Raw genomic sequence first — 21,213 nt, 5'->3', positions numbered from 1 at the left:
GATGGATGGATGGATGGATGGATGGATGGATGGATGGATGGATGGATGGATGGATGGATGGATGGATGGATGGATGGATGGATGGATGGATGGATGGATGGATGGATGGATGGATGGATGGATGGATGGATGGATGGATGGATGGATGGATGGATGGATGGATGGATGGATGGATGGATGGATGGATGGATGGATGGATGGATGGATGGATGGATGGATGGATGGATGGATGGATGGATGGATGGATGGATGGATGGATGGATGGATGGATGGATGGATGGATGGATGGATGGATGGATGGATGGATGGATGGATGGATGGATGGATGGATGGATGGATGGATGGATGGATGGATGGATGGATGGATGGATGGATGGATGGATGGATGGATGGATGGATGGATGGATGGATGGATGGATGGATGGATGGATGGATGGATGGATGGATGGATGGATGGATGGATGGATGGATGGATGGATGGATGGATGGATGGATGGATGGATGGATGGATGGATGGATGGATGGATGGATGGATGGATGGATGGATGGATGGATGGATGGATGGATGGATGGATGGATGGATGGATGGATGGATGGATGGATGGATGGATGGATGGATGGATGGATGGATGGATGGATGGATGGATGGATGGATGGATGGATGGATGGATGGATGGATGGATGGATGGATGGATGGATGGATGGATGGATGGATGGATGGATGGATGGATGGATNAGATAGACAGACAGACAGACAGACAGACAGACAGACAGACAGACAGATAGATAGATAGATAGATAGATAGATAGATAGATAGATAGATAGATAGATAGTGTATATTTGACCATTTTACATATTGTCATACATTTATGGCAAGTCAAGTGTACAAAATATTTACTGCTAATACAACAACAACAACAACAACAACAATAGTATAAAAACAACAATACAATATTATCAACATTAACTACTCACAAATATACCCTACAGCACATACACATGCATATCTTACTCATAATGAGTATTATTAAAAGCCTGTACTGAATAAAAACAGTATTTAAGTAAAAATTATTACATTTCTAAACGGTTCTGTAAACTCTAAAGGATACTACCTTCCATGAGAAACTTGCACACAAGTTTTTTTTAAACATGAACGGGACACCCTGTATGTATAGTTGAAAAAATAATTTTATGTAGATTGTCTCCAGCCAAAGTATGTCTACTGAACTTTTTCGTAGAATTCACGAACAGTAAAAAAAATCAAAATGATGTTAGGAGAATCGTCATCAAAGAAGAGAATCAGTTTTTTATCAAAAGTTTCTGTAACTTCTGCCATGTTATTAAGCATATTTCCAATAAATATCTTTGAACATATTTTATTTTCCTCTATAATGATTAAAAAAAGTTTAAAAGACACAAAAGTTTTGATAGGATAAGTATTAGGAAAACCTATAAATAAAAAAGATGGTCTCCGACATCATTTAACTTGTTTTTTGGCATTTGAAAATTCTTAAACCCGAATTCAGAAATTATTGTTATTACTCAGATGATTAATAAAAGTAATTGAAGAATATCATAAAAAGGCAATGCATTCTTAGAAATTAAAGGATATATTTTCTAGCTACAAACATTTTGTCCAAATTCTTTTCGTATTTTATTGAACTAAATTTGAATTTTAACTCTAGAAAAGTATGAGACGTACAGAATAATAATACGCGTTTTATGCATAATCAATACTCTGATATTTGTTTTCAGTTCCAGTTGTTTCTCAAATTATATCCTTAATAATGCCAAATACTTGAATTTAGAAGCGCCCTATGGTATTTACGATAACAGTTTTCGCGGAACATTACATGTAATCGAGGCATAGTTTCAAAAATTCTATATTAAGTCTGTAACATAATTATGTGTACTGGTTTATTAGTTATTTAAGAAGCAAATGTTGAAATTTGTGCACAAAGTAAAGTTATGTGTATATCTAAAAGCCAAAAAACTGGAGCCACATTTTTTCTATAATATTACTTAGTTTATTTCCTAAAATATAATAATAAATCACCCAAAAGTGTTGTATAGATCAGATCAAAAAGTACAAAAAATAAGCACTTACCTAATGAATATGAAATGAGGTCGAGAAAATTGAAATTTAATTTAAATTGTGCCAATTTGGATATTTAGATTCAACAGCTTCGTAATAATAGAGATTTGAATAACCTTTTATGTATAATTTCTAATTTGTAAATTAGTTTTACATTGAAATATATTAAGATAATTTTAATTCATAACAAATTTGAACTAGATTTATAAAAATGGAATAAACAGCACTTTAGTTTGTGGTTATAGGAGGCTATAGTATCTTGTAATATTTATTCACCTTTTGTCAAGTGGTATGTATTCACACTTTTCAAAAAAGTTTCGCCCATAAAAGTAATCTGAAAAATATATTTCTAGTAGTTTCTAATTTTTTTTCAGTCAAAAAGTATTTAATAAATTAACACATTTTTGACCTTATACAATTATTTTGTATTGTTTAAATTTATTTAAGTATTTATTCATGCACATGCAATTCCTTATTTTTTTAGTCGGATATTTTTCCATTTAGCAAATAAATTAAAATATGTTTTATCAAAAGGGACCAGTTTTTGTAAAACTATTTTTATTTAACGAATAGTCACACCAAATCATTTCGAAAAACCATCTGTTTTACTTCCTAAAACTTCAAAATGTAGGTGCAAGTCAATTAAATAAATTTAAATTAAATCCATGGCCCAAGACAACTTTTCACAATGTGAGGTTCGGCGAATAGTTGCATATAAATGCTGAAGCCATTTCTACCCGTAAATTGATTGCAGTTAATTTGATTATTGAGAAAAATAAACAGGAATTTCGCTAATTTTAATTATTTATTTACTTTTATATAATCCGAGTAATATTGATTATTACATTTTTAATTTTTAAAGGTCGGTACAGTTCGGTATGTAGAAAGGAATTCCTTAGGGGAGAATTTTGGGGCAGTAGTTACTCTCAATATAAACTGCTGATTTATTAACATTCTTGTGATACTCTAATTCACGTCAGTATTTAGACAATTATCAAATATTTCATAATTTTCTATGTCAGACATTTAGTTTGTTATAGAACGTACTAACTCTGTCTTAAATACTAATCTCCACCGTGTCCAACAACGCCCATGGCTGATTTTTTAATGAGAAGACTTATTGATTTTTGGTCTGTATGGAGATGTAGTTAATCACATAATCAATAATAACATCGATAAGAAGACTTTAACCTCTTCTATGTATATGTTGTTGGTATTTCGAAATCTATCTTAATACTGATCTTAAGTTTAAAAAACGTGTATCTAATTTAATTCAGAAAACCTCGCCATTCCTATCGTACATTTCTTTATTTATTTGTTTATTAACTTAATAAGAACATTATTATTGGATTTCCCTCATAAATCAATTTGCCAGGTGATAAAACGAGGTTTGGGGTTCACGCTAGTCGTAGTCGAGTCAAAGCAAACCATTGACAGCTTGATTTATGGGCGAAATAGTCGCCGAATCTGCCATCGTGGAAAGGCACTATTACATATGCATTGTTAATTTTGAAAGCGATCCTTTAATGTAGTTTTCTTTACTATATTTTGTTTAGTGACGCTGTTTCACATTCTCACTGTACCCGTTCCTTTTGATGCAAAGGTTTATTTAACTAATTTTCAATTTATTTTACACGCGATAAAATACTCCAATCAAACAAAAAATACTCGCATGTACATATTCTATTATTACTGTTTTAATACTGCTTTTATTACTGCTTTTATTACATAGGCGTTTTTTCTCCTTTGCTTTGTTTAAATCAACAGAATAATTAATACGAACGACCGACTTTTACTGTACTGTTTCATGCGGAGAGACAAAATGTTTTGTCTACAAATTTTGGTGAATTAATAATAATTTGTCAAACTTAATCCGTTTCCAACACATACATAATTGTTCCTTTTTTGACTCTATACACGTATATGTATAGTTTAAAGCATGCCTGTAACTCCTTGCTACCTTGTATATTAAAAATTCATTCTCATCACTCTTAAAACTATAAAATGCTAATTTTGAAAACATTTTTAACCGATCTATTCTTTAATGTACAGGATATACCATAATAACAGAGGTGATTTGTAACTTCATAATAATGTAATTTAGCCAAACGTTACAGTGTGTCGAAATCAAAATTTTGTTATCAATTTTTCTAAATAACCTTTGAAGTAATCGATGTATTTAAAAGAAATTTGATATACCGTGGTTTTTTGACATGAGAAACTCAAATCTTCTCATAATTTTGGCATACACTCTAGAGGGCGCCACTTACGCCACCTCTTTAAAGTTTTATAGTTCACAAATCTCTCTTTTTCCATAACTTTTACAAGAAAAAATACCTTCTTAATGTCGCTAGGAATTACCGTTTTCGAGATACGAGTATTTGCATTCAATGTGATTGAAATTGTAGATGCACTTTATCATATATACCGAAAATACGTTTCTAAACTAGTTTTTGTCAAACTTGTCATTTTTGTCAAATAGTGTTAGAATTTAGATAATATAATTGATAATAGAAATTAGAAATATACATAAAGCAATCTCTGTAGAAAAAACTAATTAAATAAACAATATGTACGTATCTAAGACAAATGAGACAGATTCTCTTCCATAAAATTCACTTTTAATGTAAAATAATTAAAGTATAAAGAAAAACTTACTTCTGGAAAAAGATTTACTACGATTTACGTTTACATGTTCTGGATGAAAATTTTGCCAGAGTTCTCGCGTCCAGAAGTATTTGGAGGGAGAATCTTTGAACCATTTCGAGAGCAATGGTCTTATCAGAATGTTAAACTGAAAATACAGGTAAAATATAATGTAAGTAACAGTAAGTAAAATTTGTCTTAAATAGAAAGCTGTAATATGAAAGTAGTGGGTTAGGCAAAGTTCAATATAGCTAGATATTATTGATGTTTCTCATACTCCTCAATAACTTTAAATGTAGATAAATCGAGAGATTTATATAATTTACACAACGTCATATTATTTACTTATCTCAGTATTTAAATATAACGTTATATTTGGGTAGTTAAAACACCGTGCTGTATTATTAGGCCACAGATGAATCTAAACATGTCTACTGAACAACTAACACTATTCTCTACACAAGCGGCACACAGGGTAGTCATATGATTGGTTGAGCAAAATCAGGTCATATAAATTCACATTTTTACTCGTATATTTACATCAATTATAGTAAAAATTTATAAAGGATTAGCAATAATTCAGTTTTAAATGTAAAAGTACAACGTGGAAGGTAATACATCGCAAAAAGAAAATATACACACAAAAGTGTAATTCTACACAATGTATGAAAATTTTTTGTGTATAAAAACCATTATATGTAATCCTTTGTGAATTTCCGCAATTTTTATCAGTGTAGTTATTTAACGTTATGTAGAGTGCAACTGCAAAATAAATTATTTCCATTGTTAGTAGTACTTTAAAAATGTCAAATGCATCTTCACATCTAATGGTTGTAATTAAATATTAAGCATTAAAGCAAACAAACTTGCTAAATTTTCCCAGATCTACTTTATATGTTTTTTTAATTGGAATTGTAAATATTTGACTTTGCGTAATTTTTAATTAAAGCCTTATACTAACAATGAGAATAATTGCAGCAGTATAGCTTATTCCAAATTATACTGTATTTAATCTGTACATTCTACGTACTTTTGTCTCGGTTCAGAACTCATTTGAGAGGGATTAAGTCGCACAAAATTAATTTAGTATTAAACCGGGATTGTGTTATTTCTATACGGGCAAAAAAGGCAGACCTGATTATTTCAAAAGCGCCCTGTTTACAAATAGCACTGGAAAACGCCGGCATAGGTATTTAAAACCAATTTGGGAATATATTATACCCGGATTAATCTCGCTGGGGGGGGGCATTGCTTCTTCCTACTCACTTCGTCATTTCTGGGGAACTGTAGGTATTTTTTTTTTGGCGGATTTGTTAAAACCTAAATATTATTTAAAACCGAATCATACGGAAAAATTAATGAACGTTGTAGTTAATTCTTTTGCGTCAGTAGGAGTAGATTGTGCGCTAGATCAAATCAAGAACTTAATACGAAAATCTGATTGTCTCGTAATTATTAAGCTTTCCAAGATTTCGTTATTTAATTGCAAAAAGGGGGCAAGTCCATACTTTTAAAAAATAGGAATATTGCTTATATGGATCCATATACAGTAGTGGTCGAACTAAACGTGGAGACGATGGAAATGTATACGCTCAGTTGAAGAATGCGAGCGTGGGCAAAGGAAAACGATTACAGTTGTATTGGGCTATTGGGCAATAAATCACAGCAGACGACAAGTGGCTGATAAATTACCCGCTTCTCGGCATTTGGCTAAGATCAAAGTAAAGTGTAGTGCAGTGCAGCAATGCGGAATTTGGTGTGAATCAGGTAATTTTAATTTATTATAGACACCTTCTATCAATCATTCATATTACAATTGTGAAAGGGAGAAATAAGAGGGATATTTTGTTCACTAATATTATCACAACATGGCATTTTGGAGACCTTTTGAAATGGAACAAAACAAAATTTATCACCAATATAATAAAACTGGTTGAGGACATAAATAATTAAAATATGTTGTTGGTCAAATGAACATATAATAGAAATTTTCTACACATTATATACAAATTATTATAATTTTTTAACTTTAGCTGAAAATTTTTTTAGGGACGCCTATGAAACTAATTAAATTTTATTACCAGACATTTTTTTGCATATTCAACTGACTTCGAAAGACTATACCACCTGTGTGTTGTTTTTTTTGTAACTTGTTTGTCTTGACCATTTGTGTCGTGTATTTACTAATTTTTGTAAGTAGTACCTAGATATGTATCTTATAATTTTGTATACAAAAAAAAATTTCGTGTATTATTTATCCATTTCTTCCATCAGAATTAAATTTAAAAATGAAAAAATAAGATAGCCTTCAAAATTCTTGAAACACTAGCTACATGTAATTTAAAATGTGAAATATTTCTTTTGCAAAATTTGATGCTATATCTAAATTTGGTACTAATAAAAAGTATGCCAGTAATTTTGTATTTTAGCGTTGTTTAGGGGGGGGTCTTCCTTATAATGTGTAATTTTTACATCTGTGCTTTTTTATTTTTTTTGCGAAAAACTAAATCCTAACAAAGTTGATATACAGGATGTACACACCGAAAAATAAGAGTAACTTTTTATATATGTAGAAGGGAGGTTCATATTTTTTGCGATGTCTTAAAAATTCTTCAAGATGTCTTATTCATATTTTAAACTTAGATTTAGGATATTTGGACACTAATTTGTACAGTGTATTTAAAATACATATTTAAAAATTTATAAAGTTACACAATTGTAGCACTGTCAACTATAGTTTATATACAAAATATATACACCAGGAAAATAACGAAAATAAAAGAGAAACTCGAAAAAAGTCCTATCCGCGAGATTATTGTAAAATTGTCTAAAGGAACATAATACAAGACATCTCTCGTCTCGTGAGTCAAAAATTTTTATTAGCTAACTTTTCTATTTAAACAAATAAGTGAGGAAAACAGTTTTTTCACATTGCAGGGAAAACCATCAATTTTAGCGAAAAGTGACTCTCAGACAGCTTATAGGGAGTAAAATTATCTACAAAATGAGACTGGTTAAATTAAAATCGGTTAATAAACAAAAAAGTTATTGCAAAAAAACAAGAAAAGTGCCCATTTTTTAATTTGTTTATAACTATCGCATTTATTGTTAAAATTTTATAAAACCTATGACAAGTTGAGGGTTTTGTCATACTTTAAAAGTGTGCCAAAAGTGGGCGCTGTAGGTGCAATAGTTTTCGCACAATTCTATTTGTTTATAGCGGAGGCTCCAAAAGTTATGAACTTTAAGCCTCTGTACAGACGTTAATTTTCAATCAAACATGATTCTGAAAGCGTCATTGTAATCTTAAAGACGCAATTAAGCGACCTATTAAAAAATATCACCGTTTTTTTGACATTAACATTCTCAAATTGTGCATTAAAAAACCGTGCGTTTTTCGCTTATAAACAATTTGAATAACATTGTTGCTATTTATGCTATCTCACCGAAAATAGATGCAATGGATAGCTGGAAAAAAAATACAGTTTTAAAATAAAAAAAGTGCCCTCTACGACCAACAGGAGCCAAGATAAGAATCTTTTTTTAAAAAATCGTAGCGCAATTGTTTATAAATATTAAGACTTGAATTTTTCGCAAAATAAAGTTTACGACGTAAACTACGATTTCCCGTGAATTGCATTGAAAAATGTGGAAAATTAACGACTCACGAGCCCTTTAAAGAGAAGGTACTCGCTAAGTAAACTGTCCGGCGGCCGGCGGCGTGGTGGTGGGGGAAGTACGCGCTGTAAATTTTGCAATATCTCGGCTTCTATTCATCGTAGAAACTTATTTTTTTTAAACTGGGGTAGCTCGACGAAAAAATAACAATGGGCATATTTACGAAATCGTAGAATAGCCCTGAACCCCAGAAAAAATGCATCTTTTATACTTAATTTTTTTTAATTTACAAAAATGTCACAAAAATTATTGTTAAACGAAATATTAATTAAAATATCAATTTCGGAATTATTTTACTATTATTAAATAAATAAATGAAACTATCGTTCATTTAAAAAGTTATTTTAAACAATGATCAAAGTTATGGAAAAGTGGTTTTGACTAGCGCAAAAACTGTTATTTATAGCGAAAAAAGGTTTATACAAAAATTTTGTTGATATTATTAAATAAATCTGTAAAAAGAGACAAGTCCGATTAAATTCCGATAATTTGTTTATGCGCGAGAGCTCAAAAATGGTCGAAAATGGCCGTTTTTTTCAATTTCTAATGGTTAATGCAATTTTCATCGTAGACACTTGTAATTGAATTTTTGAAGCTCTTTGCACTCTTAATTAGTGGTAAAAATTTCAGACCGAAAGCTTCATTAGTTTGGCGTTGGCAAGATTTGTTATCTAAGAAGATGCTATTTTCAATTCATGTTTCCCAAGCTCACGGGCGTTGTAGAGTTTCGATCATTAGTTGCTTTTGTACCTAAATAGTTGTATTGACATATGCATTTACTGAGAATTTAATTTTAGGTACTTTACTCTTTGGCCGATTTGCAGTTTTTATCTGCCCCTCGTATATAACAGACGTTTTATAAGGATCGATGGGCGCTATTTTGATTTGACGACATGCAGAGACAACTGAGAATCGAAAGAATTGATTAAAGTTATACATACATTTTTTCCCATATGGAGCAAACTTTTTAGATAGCACTGTATATGTAAATATTGTAAATGCTAACAAATATTCTAGAAATGTTTTTTTTTTGTACAGAATAAGAAAATATATAATTGTTACATTAATAAATTTTAATTAGAAACTATGACACATCACATAAGTAAAGGAAGTAAAGGAAGAAAATAGTAGAAGTAAGTAATAGTTGTTAACAAACGAATTTGCAAAACATTGTTAAAGATAACACAACTTTTTGCAACTAAAAAATACCAAGAAATAAAAAAAAATCACGATCTTGGTATCTTTATTTGATAATTTTGTTAACGTTATATAATATTAGTAAACGTACTCGCATCATAGACCTTCATTAATGATTACAAAACACTTGACCATCGAACCAACCTTGCATGGTACCATCAACTAAAAATCCCTAAACCTCAGTAGAGTGGTTGAAGGGGTTAGATATAATTAAATAAATTGTTTTTGAACTATTGATATTAAACTTAAACGGACAATTAAGTATTACACTTGTGAAAAGTACATGTTTTGTAGTTGAAGTGCTTTTAAGTAAAATATTCTTATCTCAAAAAATATCGTACGGGCTGTATATGTATTTGCATATATGGAAGTAATATTATTCAGTTAATTAGCCTTACTGAAAATACTGAATATTTGCATTAGTTACTGAATACCTGTAATTAGAAATATTTAACACAAGATTCAGGATCCTGTAACAGAAGAGTCGAAAATTAGCAATACAAATAGAATACTTCTTTAGACATGTTTTTAAAACAGAATTTTATCGCAAAATCAAAATATTTACTAAAAACGTCGAGTTATATAAGCCCACGTAATACCTAGATAATATGATTGAACAAATTTTCATAAAGAACTAAACATCCGTATTCAAATCTCATAGAAATTTGAATGAGTAAATTCATTAATCACCCACCCCAAAAAAAACACGTAGACAGGTTGAAGAGAAGTACGGTATTTGATGAATAAAATTTACATATTCTGCACGACGCTGAGAAAAACAATCATTGTACGTACAATTTCCTGAATTAATGGACACACACATTTTTTTAACTTATTTTACGAAAGAATAATTCGATACGTTGAACCACTGAATAATATTGCTTCACATTTAAAAATTAAATTTACAAAGCCAGGATGCCCTGGAATAATAAGATTTTCTCTTGACAGTATACTTCAGATTTCCCTGGAAAACTAAACATTTGCTTTTAAAAAATATTATATATCCCTAGTTAAAAAAATATTATTTCTGTCGGGCACATCATCGCATTAAGGGTATTAAGGAGGACATCAATTAAGTTTTTTTTCTTTTCAGGAAATGGGCTGAAACCGTTGACCATTCGAGCGATTTTTACCTTAATCCTTCTGGGGCTAAAGATCTGGGATCTCGTCGAGTTATATCAGGTAAGTACATTCATAAATTGGAGTAAAGCTAATATTATCCCCCTGTATTTACTTCACTCTGACATATTTACCGTATAAAATTCTACCAGATAAGTATCACATCATGATATATATAAACGCACATCCTTTAAAAGAGCGTGTTTTTTCTAGCAAATATAAAAAAGTTGCTTTCGATGCGAAAATAATAAATGCCTACTCTTTGTATATTCAGTTAATTTTGATTAAAAATGGCATGCGTTGCAACTGTTTTCACAGTATAAAAGTTTAACATTTTTATGAATTGTAAAACCAAATAGAACCGATCAAAATTAAAACTACATTTCCGTACCAAATAGCATTTTTTGCAAGAATTAATTTTTACCATAAAATCAAAAATAAAAAAATATTTTCTACTTGTTAGGTAACTGTTATATACCTATTATACAGGGTAGCCAAATGAAAACGAAACAGAGCCATTTTCAGGAACTGCGTCAAGATTGTAGAAAAACGCTCAGACCCGTCGATTTTAGATTAAAGAGGGACATTCTTTGCTGGTATTTTTGACTCCGCCACTTTCACCCCCAAGCAAGGGTAAGCATCACCCCAAAATATTTAAATGGCATTGGGGGTTGAGTAATATTTCTTTTGAAAGCTCTTACAATTCTCTTTACAACAGACTTTAAATTTTATAATTCCGCCCAATACTTATTAAGAATTTTGATTTTAAAGTTGAAACTTATGTACAAACAATTAGTAACGGTAAAAATGTCAGTCATTCGAGTTAAGTACGCCAATGGTATAAATTTAGTATTTCTTGCGTTACATTGGTTTTTGGCGATTTGTTATCACTTTCGTAAAAAAAAACAAAATTGTAAAAAACAGAAATGAATGCTATACACACACAATGAACGTAAAATTAGTGGATTCCAAATTATTTTCTAGTATTATTTGGAAGCGTTGGTTGGTAGTTTATTTAATTGTGTTTTTGAAAATTAAACACTATGGTTTATTCCATTGCGGAAAGGGTAGATATCATTTCGCTTTACTTTATGAACAATAAATGTGCGAATAGAACAGCTCAGCTATTTAATGAACAACATCAAGATCGACATGTCAGGAGGAAGTATGTTCTAGAGTTAGTAAAAAAATTTCAAGAGACAGGGAACGTAGCCAATAAAAAACGAGAAATTGAAAAACCTATAGTTAATGAAGCTAGTGAAGTTGCAGTTTTGGGACAAGTTCATCTTGATCCTACATTAAGTACGAGGCAGCTGGCATCTGTGTCTGGGATCAATCGAACTAGCATACAAACCATTTTGAAGAAGAATAAATTCCATCCATACAAAATACATTTAGTCCAGGAACTTCATGAGGATGATTATGACCGCCGTTTGCAATTTTGCGAAATAATGAGTGAGCGAGCAGGGAACGATCCACAGTTCCTTTTTAACATCTGTTTTTCTGATGAATGCAGTTTTTTCTTGAACGGGACGGTAAATCGTCACAATTGCCGCTATTGGTCCGATTCAAACCCAAGAGTTTTTCACGAGGTGCATACACAGCAACCGGAAAAATTAAATGTATGGGCTGGAATTTTCGGTGACCGGCTGGTGGGTCCTTTTTTTCTACCTGGTAATTTGACTGGCCAAATGTATTTGCAATTACTGGAAGACGCTATTGACCCTGCCTTGACTGATATTATTGAAAATGTTCCAGAGTATGATGAAGATCATTTGATTTTTCAACAGGACGGTGCTCCTCCGCATTATGCGTTAATTGTCCGTCAGTATTTGGACCAACGTTTTCTACGGAATTGGATTGGGAGAAGAGGCAGCATTGAGTGGCCTCCACGATCACCGGATTTATCGCCCCTTGATTTCTTTTTGTGGGGATACCTAAAAAGTAAAATCTATAAAACACAGCCAGCGTCGCTGGAAGATTTGCGTCAAAGAATCGTCGACGAATGCCGTCGAATCACTCCGGAAATGCTTCGGAATGTGCGCGAACGTTTCGAACAAAATCTTTATTCTTGTATGGAAGCGGGCGGTCATCAGTTTGAACATTTAATCAACTAAGTAGTAAGTAAGCAACTAAACATAATTTAAATTTTAAAATGTAAATTTTTTTCAAAGTATTGGGCGGAATTATAAAATTTAAAGTCTGTTGTAAAGAGAATTGTAAGAGCTTTCAAAAGAAATATTACTCAACCCCCAATGACATTTAAATATTTTGGGGTGATGCTTACACTTGCTTGGGGGTGAAAGTGGCGGAGTCAAAAATACCAGCAAAGAATGTCCCCCTTTAATCTAAAATCGACGGGTCTGAGCGTTTTTCTACAATCTTGACGCAGTTCCTGAAAATGGCTCTGTTTCGTTTTCATTTGACCACCCTGTATATTTTATTAGCCACATAAAATAATTATTTACTTACCTTAATTTTCATGGTTTTCAACTTATATTGTATTACTCTGCAAAATTAGGGAATAGAATTAGGTTTATAGTATTTTACTAACAAAATGATGTTAGGTACCTATTTAATCTTTTTCATTTCATATTGGATATTGTTAGCCCGAATATTGTATTAAACTAAATTGCTCCCACTTAGTGACACTGAACACGATGTCTACTTGGTTACTTCAGGTTTTTTGTCGATGTAGTGAACTAAAATCTTCACATTTCTCGAAATAGTACAAGTTTATATGCTTCTTTTTAACACCACTGTATAGTAGGTGTTAAAAAGTTAATATCAGTTGCTTCTACAGCGTATTGCCGTAATACTGATTCCGATTTTAAAAATTCACTCATGTTTCCAATCGGGACCGCGAAGCTATCAAAAGTAGCTATATGCAGAGCCAACTACAGTGAAAGTCGAAGAAGATGTCCCGAAGGACCCAGAATCCTAGCGCGACGATGCAGAAAGCACGGCGCGAAAAATGAAAATTTCACCACTCTTTCTCAATTTTTCCTACGTCGCAACCAAAATCACTCCGAGTATCCACCTACCAGTCCAGACACAGCAACCCATGTCGACAGAGACGATGCTGTCAATAGAGATCCGGCGCGATATTGGAAAATTTCACCGACTTTCCCAATATTTCCGCCATCACACTGAAAACCGCTCAAAGTTGCCCCAAAATCACTCCATAGTACCAAACACTCGAAAGGAGAGGAGGCCGTTTCAGGTTCGGATTTCGGAGATTAAAAATTTTCCGAATTCTACGAAATCCGAACCAAATGGAAACGTAAGGACAAAAGTAACCACCTACAAGTCAATGTAAAGAGAAACCTAGTTCCGGAAATCCAGAAATAGAAAGGGGAGCGAATACTATCAGTGGAAATGGTGCCCAGCTAAACCGGACAACGCAACAGAACCACAAACGTAAATGCCCCTGCTTGTGGCTGAATGTCGACCTAATCCATTGGCAGATTATTAATCAGAGCATGGATGCTTGGCCAGTGTTAATACACAATCCAAATTTCTTGAAGTGTATTGTGCCAGTTCATTTATTATATTAAACCTAAAATATCAATAATAATTAATATTTGTTTTACATTTCATGTACCCTTAGTGTACAGAGTGATTCACAAATGGTAACCAAAAATGAAACTTCGTATTCTGTGGTGAATTTTAAGGGGAGTCTTCCCTATAAAGTTTTTATCTTGGTTTCTATCTTCGTTAAACAGATACAGGGTGTTAAACTTTAAAAAATATTTTTAATTTTTTTAAATAATTTAAAAACTAGACATTGAAATAATGTGAAATTGGGCACATGTATTTATGTAAACATTGTCCAAAATCTGAAGGCTTTTCCTAAAATTTACATACTCCAGTGGCGGAGATACAGGGTATCGGTAGCATATTTTTATAAATAAAATAGTACGCTTTACGGTAACAATCACGATCTTTTCGGATTCGTCTTTCAATTTTCTGCAAATTACTACTCTCTTATGTTTTTCGAAAAAAGCCTGATTTTCGAGTAAAACTTAAAAATCAACTAAAAACACACTTCGATATTCGAATATAATGCGTTTTAAAATTACATAGCGGGCTGCGATAGCAACTTTGACATTCTGAGCAGTTAGAAGAAAGAATAAATAATGATTTTGATCAGATTTAAGCAACAATACCTAAATATTGAACAAATTAGATTTTCGTTACTAAAATATGTCGGGCGTGTGTTCGTGGAATTTGAGGTATTTTTGAGCATTTACTCAAATAAAATCATTAAAATGATACTAAATTTATTAATTTCTTTATACGAATAAATAACCGAATGATTAATGCTTGTCATATCATTAAGTAAAAGTTTTACTCGAAAATCAGGTTTTTTTTCGAAACAAATAAGAGAGTAGTAATTTGTAAAAAACTGAAAGACGAATCCGAAAATATAATGGTTGTTATCGTAAAGCAGTGGCGTAATAATTTATTTAGAAAAATTTGCCACCAAACCCTGTATCTCCGCCACTGGAGCAAGATTTTGGCCAATGTTTACATAAATACATATACACAATTTCAAATTATTTCACTAGTTTTTAAATTATTTAAAAAAATTAAAAATATTTTTGACGTTTAGCACCCTGTATCTTTTTAATGAAGCGTCCTAGATAAAAACTTTATAGGAAAGACTCCCCTTAAAATTCGTCAAAGGATACGAGGTTTCATTTTTGGTCACCATTTGTGAATCACCCTGTATATTTAAACCACTAACAATATGTATGGAAATATAATGTGTTCTAGATTTTTCAAACGGGGAAGCTCCTTAACCATAATACGTAGAAAAAGAATGTAAAGATATTCATATATTCATAACACCTGAACGTACCAGGAAAGACTATAATTTCAACGTTTATGAATTGTAGCACATAAATCCAAACACCATTGTGAAAGAAAGCAAATAGTTAATTCGTTCTTAATTATTTAATAAGCAAGCGAAGTTCGGATTATTAATTATCGATATTTATATTTGGTGAAAGTCGGAATTGTATCTAAGGGAGGTGTTTAAACAGTAATCTCTTGTGTATGGCCAAACTCCAACAAAAATGACGTAACTTGGATTGTTATCATGTCACAAAGAAAATTAAGCTAAAGATTCTTAAGCATTTGAACGCATTTGAATCTAAATGAGACATTGCTGCCACGTCATATTAATCACCCTTTAAACTCACGTGACTCGTTGATAAATAAAATATACGATACAGACGTATTATATGATGTAACATTATCTAATAACTTATATGGCCCAAAACAATTCTGCAACCTTCAACCCCATCCAGTATTAAATATCACACCGTAGCACCGTAAGCTAGTAATGCCTATTAAAATGTGATATGTTTTGTATATTATATCCAGAAAGGTAGAAACAGATAGACAGAACAAAGATTGCAATTTATATTGCAAAGACTGCCTCTTTTCTCTCTAGGTAACTTGAGTGGGAGAGTCATTGTTTTAAAATCGACTAATTTCGTAACTGCAAACCTGAGCGACTCGACTAACGTGGTGATGATGGGTGAGAGGAGTGGGAAACTGACAGGATGCGTTGTTATTGTTATGTTTTATTAAATTTGAAAACTTAATTGATTTTTTTTCTCGGCAACCAAGTCATAAAATTCTCGAATAAATACAAATGTTGAAATGGAATATACTTGAGATAGACACCAACAGGGTGTGGATGACTGTAATGAATTTAAATGAAGGATATTTTATCAATAGTATAAGTTAAAATGATGTAATTACTAAATTTTCACGATAAAACGTCTCGACTGTCAAAATTATGACAAAAATTGAATTTGCATATTCATAAAACTATTTAAATGCACTCATGTAGCACAATTATATTATAAAGAACAGTAAAAAACCATATTACAATATTAAATGTCAATTAAAAGAATATAGTAGAATTTTGACAAGTCATCGACGGATGATGAAGGTTTTTCGCATATAATAATGATTCATGTAATAAACCTGGTATATAAACAAAGCATAGTATACGTGTGACCAGAATTTATGTGTGGAATTAAACCTAAGCATCTGTGAAAATTTTTATGTATCATTTAAATGTTGACATTTGTTGTTCCGTTAGAATTTGTAGTAGGACTGCAAAATAGTATGTGCAGAGTGTAAAAGACCGTCATAACTTTATGAACTGTGTTTAGACTCCAACCAAAGTTCAAATTGTTGTGTAGACTTTATTAATACTTGATGGACCGGAGCACCTAGAAATTTTTTTTCGTTTACATTTGAAAAACGAGTAAATACTGTATAAGAGCTGTTAAAAAGGTTGTACTAAAAATATTGAATGGACAGACATGCTGAGAATTAAGATATTTATCAAAATTTAGTGGAAATTTGTAAAAATAAGGAAAATTTTGACATGACTTTAAAGTTAACCTAGAAACGTGCAATTGGTGTCAAAAGATGCAAAAAAATTCAAGGAAGCTGAAAATATAAATTTCATGCATCATAATTCAGTCCAAAACTCAATATTTGCATAAATAAAATTTCAAAAATGCTTTGTTATTATTGTCATAGAAACATTAATTTGTTTTTCACGTTTATAAAAACTAATCTCCGGGCTCGAGGTAGCCAGTCTTCCATGTTTACCTGTAGCAGTAACATCGCTAGTTTGCTCCTAGAATAAACAATTGCTATCAATAAAAATCAACAAGTTAGTGAAAAATCATACTTATCAAGCCATCTTGGTGGAGAAATGTCACGGACAGATACAACTGTCAAAGGTTCGAANCATACATTCGTACAAATGTGGTATGTCAATTTTCAGTTTAAATTTGAACTGTAAAACAGTTGATATTATTATAAAAAAAGGTACAATGTATAAATCCTAAAACAATTAAAACAATTTTAACAAAAATCACACAGAACATAAAATTATACAACATGTCTACATACATTCGCACAAATTATACTCTGAACTGTAGAACCATTTCTGCTGTCATAACGCATTAGTTAAACAACATATAAATCCTATACAGAACTTAATAAAAAACGATATTTTTAGTTTTTTATCGTTTTATTAGCAAAAATAAAAAATACGGAGTTCTAGGTAAAGTGCCCTCTAGCGGCGCATAATGAAACTTTTCTCTGACTGGTCCGGAGCTTCATCTACTTTGTGGGTGTGCCAAATAAGAGACTAATCGAACATGAATTAAATAAGTTATTTAAATAAAAAAATTAAAAAAAATGAACTTCGACAAACTGTAACTTGCAAACAATTGACAATTCGAAAAAAATTTTCATTACATATTGCTATTATTTTAATCCATAGAATTACCTCCCGGAGTTTCCTGACGGAGTTTCAACACAACATGTATTTCCCTGCAGCTGCACATGCTAAACTTAACGATTTTTGTTACTTCGGCTTGTGGAAATCGGCAGATTATATTTTTCCCGTTATCCTTGAATTATTTCCTTCAAAATAAAAAAAAAATCGACCGCGCGCGAGAATGTCGAGGTGACGTTTTTTTTGCAACTCTGTGACCTTCCGACTGCCTTACGTCATGCTCAAATCGTCAGATTATTGAAATGCACACTTTTCAGCATATAATTAACCCATCATATCTTAATCTGACGCGCTCGAGTATTTCCAACTATCGATTTTTTTTTACTATTCTGATTGGCTGCCGTACACGCGCGGCCTTATATAGAGGACTTAAATATGGTGGAGGTACTCAACAGGGTGCAAGGTATCCCCCATATGTTAATCTGCCGCGCTTGAGTAACTCCCAAAATCCCCTCTTGAGCTCCCCTACTATAACCAATTAATAACATAACACCGCTTTTCTTTCTTATATAATAAAAATAATAATTTATTCGTACAAAAATACAAAGTATATAAAAACGTAAAACAATTTTAAAAGTTATACCAATAAACAATACTTGATAAGTTTACACTTGTTTCAAGAACATAAAGTAAAATATGTACATACNATTCTTACATCAACGGATTATTATTATTATTATACCTCACCCATAAACATCAGTGCCTACTTAATGAAACGTCATTCTGGTGACTATAAAAAAAATTGTTATAATATGTTACAAACTTTCTGATGAAACTGGTTAATAAAAGACTCACATCAACAGTGCCCTTAACGCCATTGCTATTGACTATATTTACCTCGCAGTAACAGGGAATCGAGTCGATTCGTTCCATTTACTATTGTTTATTTATGCCACCCACTTCTGACAGGGATGGAGTAGGTAGTAATTTTGCTATTGGCAATATTAAATTATTAATGCCATGGCACTGAGTCGCTGACAAACACTCTGAGGCTAAATCCATATATCTGATTTTACTAACAAAAAATCAAACTATACAACAGAACGTGGACAATGTAGGTAGGTAAATGGCATTCATAAAAATTGTAGCACGATTTTAAAAGCATTGTTTACAAAATTGGGTGTACTTTATGTCATAAATAAATTTAAAAAAATATCAGTGCACTAATATTTATCGTTACAATTCAGAACGTATAACTAAAAAAAACCATTTATATTGACTTCAAGAACAGCTATTCTCGATATGATTAATTAGATTGGGGGTGCAAACGTACGAACATATGTACAAATTACAGTGAAGGCTGGTGCAAAGGGGCTCTGGGGGCCGCCCCTCCCTTATTTAGGTCTCCCCTAAATCTGTAAAGTGTTTACAGTGGTGGTCATGGTTACCGCCTCGCAGCAGTGAAAAACGGAATGGGAGCGTATATTTACTATGCAATTTAGGCTCTGTTTAGTGCGTGCAATTTGGACTGTGTTTAGTGCGCCTGTAACCAATTAATAACTTTACACCGCTTTTCATTCTTATATAATAAAAATAATAATTTATTCGTACAAAAATACAAAGTATATAAAAACGTAAAACAATTTTAAAAGTTATACCAATAAACAATACTTGATAAGTTTACACTTGTTTCAAGAACATATAGTAAAATATGTACATACATCACAAAATGCCTATCACAGAAAGACATCAAACTTGTATAATAAAACAAAACAGGAAAAAAATACATAAATATACGCAGAAAAAAGTATGTATGTGTTTACGGAATCAGTCAATTAATTATAAAATCAACGGTGCGAGAAATACTTACCAAAGTATAATGGAAAAGTAATTGAAAAGTTTATTCCAGATAAAAACAGAAGAATGGACTTTCACTATAAAAAATAATGTTATATTGTCATATATTGCTATATTTCAGAAGTAGGTACTTAAAATAAAACTACCCAATTGTATTTGATTTTTTTCAAATACTTTGTACCTAAATTTTTTTGCCTTCCAAATTCGCACGGATTTTTTTACTCAAAACTAAATCGTCTAACTGTTTGAATTACTACATTTGAAATAGGGACTTTCTGTATAACATGAAAACCATAAAATAACATCAAACAACAATCTCTAAAGCTTGTAAGCGATTTTACTCATATTTTAACAAAATAAAGTTTCAGATTTAGTTACAGCCAACATTACATGAATAAATTATTAAAAATATTTGTACTTTACTAAAGAGAACACTATTTATCATCCCCATTAATATTTGTGTAGAGCTAAATGCTCTAGCTCTAGAGGGAAACAATTTTTCATTTCGTTCTAATTGCATATATGCACAGTACAATTATATGCAAGTACATATAATTTTAAACGCAATAATTATCGGTTATTGTATAATACGAACAACAGGCTGACTGGAATGCAATTAATAATCTCTAAACATGATAATGAAGGTTGTGTTATGTTTTCTATCACATATTATAAAATATTAGATACATATGTTCCCAAAAATAAAAAGTACTTCATACTTATTAAACAGATAAGTTTGTAGAATGATCTTAAGATATAAAACTTATGCTAACAGGAGCTCCCCAAGTATCCAATTNTAGTAGGTACTTAAAATAAAACTACCCAATTGTATTTGAATTTTTTTCAATACTTCGTACCTAAATTTTTACACTGATTCAACTGAAACATTAAGTTTCATCCAATAGAATACACCCATATAATCTTCATTGAATTCATTTTTTAAAATAATAACAAAGGATTACAGTGAAAACGTGGCTTCTTTTATCTTTAACCTGGCTGAGCGTTATCTTTATATCACCGAATTATGCTTACGGTGGCCATATCCTTGGCCGAGAAATAGTCAAATTTCTGGCGTTTTTAGGTACTGAAATCTTGAAAAGTAAAACGTGTAAAACAAAAGTAAGCACAAAAATAAAATCCTTGATGTTCTGTTTATTCAATGTTACTATTTAAATTTACTCAAACAAAACAATAACTGAAAAAAAGTTTTTGTAAAACATGCGTTTGCTGTTATCCTAACCCCACATTTTAAGAATTATTTTCACGTACTAAATAAAAGTAAACAATTTTATATGTAGGACTAAGCAAGTAAATGTTATAAGAATATTTACATGTGGAGTT

The 21,213-nt window shown here is 31.6% G+C and overlaps 1 protein-coding gene across 1 annotated transcript in view; it reads left to right on the top strand.

Moving 5' to 3' along the window:
• Positions 1 to 21,213, top strand: part of LOC108906105 (spermatogenesis-associated protein 13) — a 191,513-nt gene that overhangs the window by 83,410 nt on the left and 86,890 nt on the right. Inside the window, exon 4 of the mRNA XM_018709264.1 lies at positions 10,711 to 10,799. Coding sequence (XP_018564780.1) covers positions 10,711 to 10,799 — 89 coding nt within the window. The remainder of the gene's footprint in view (positions 1 to 10,710; positions 10,800 to 21,213) is intronic.

The sequence above is a fragment of the Anoplophora glabripennis genome, unplaced genomic scaffold (genome assembly GCF_000390285.2).
Source record: "Anoplophora glabripennis isolate ALB-LARVAE unplaced genomic scaffold, Agla_2.0 scaffold272, whole genome shotgun sequence".
NCBI classification, from domain to species: domain Eukaryota; kingdom Metazoa; phylum Arthropoda; class Insecta; order Coleoptera; family Cerambycidae; genus Anoplophora; species Anoplophora glabripennis.
This window is presented reverse-complemented; position numbering and strand designations above follow the sequence as displayed.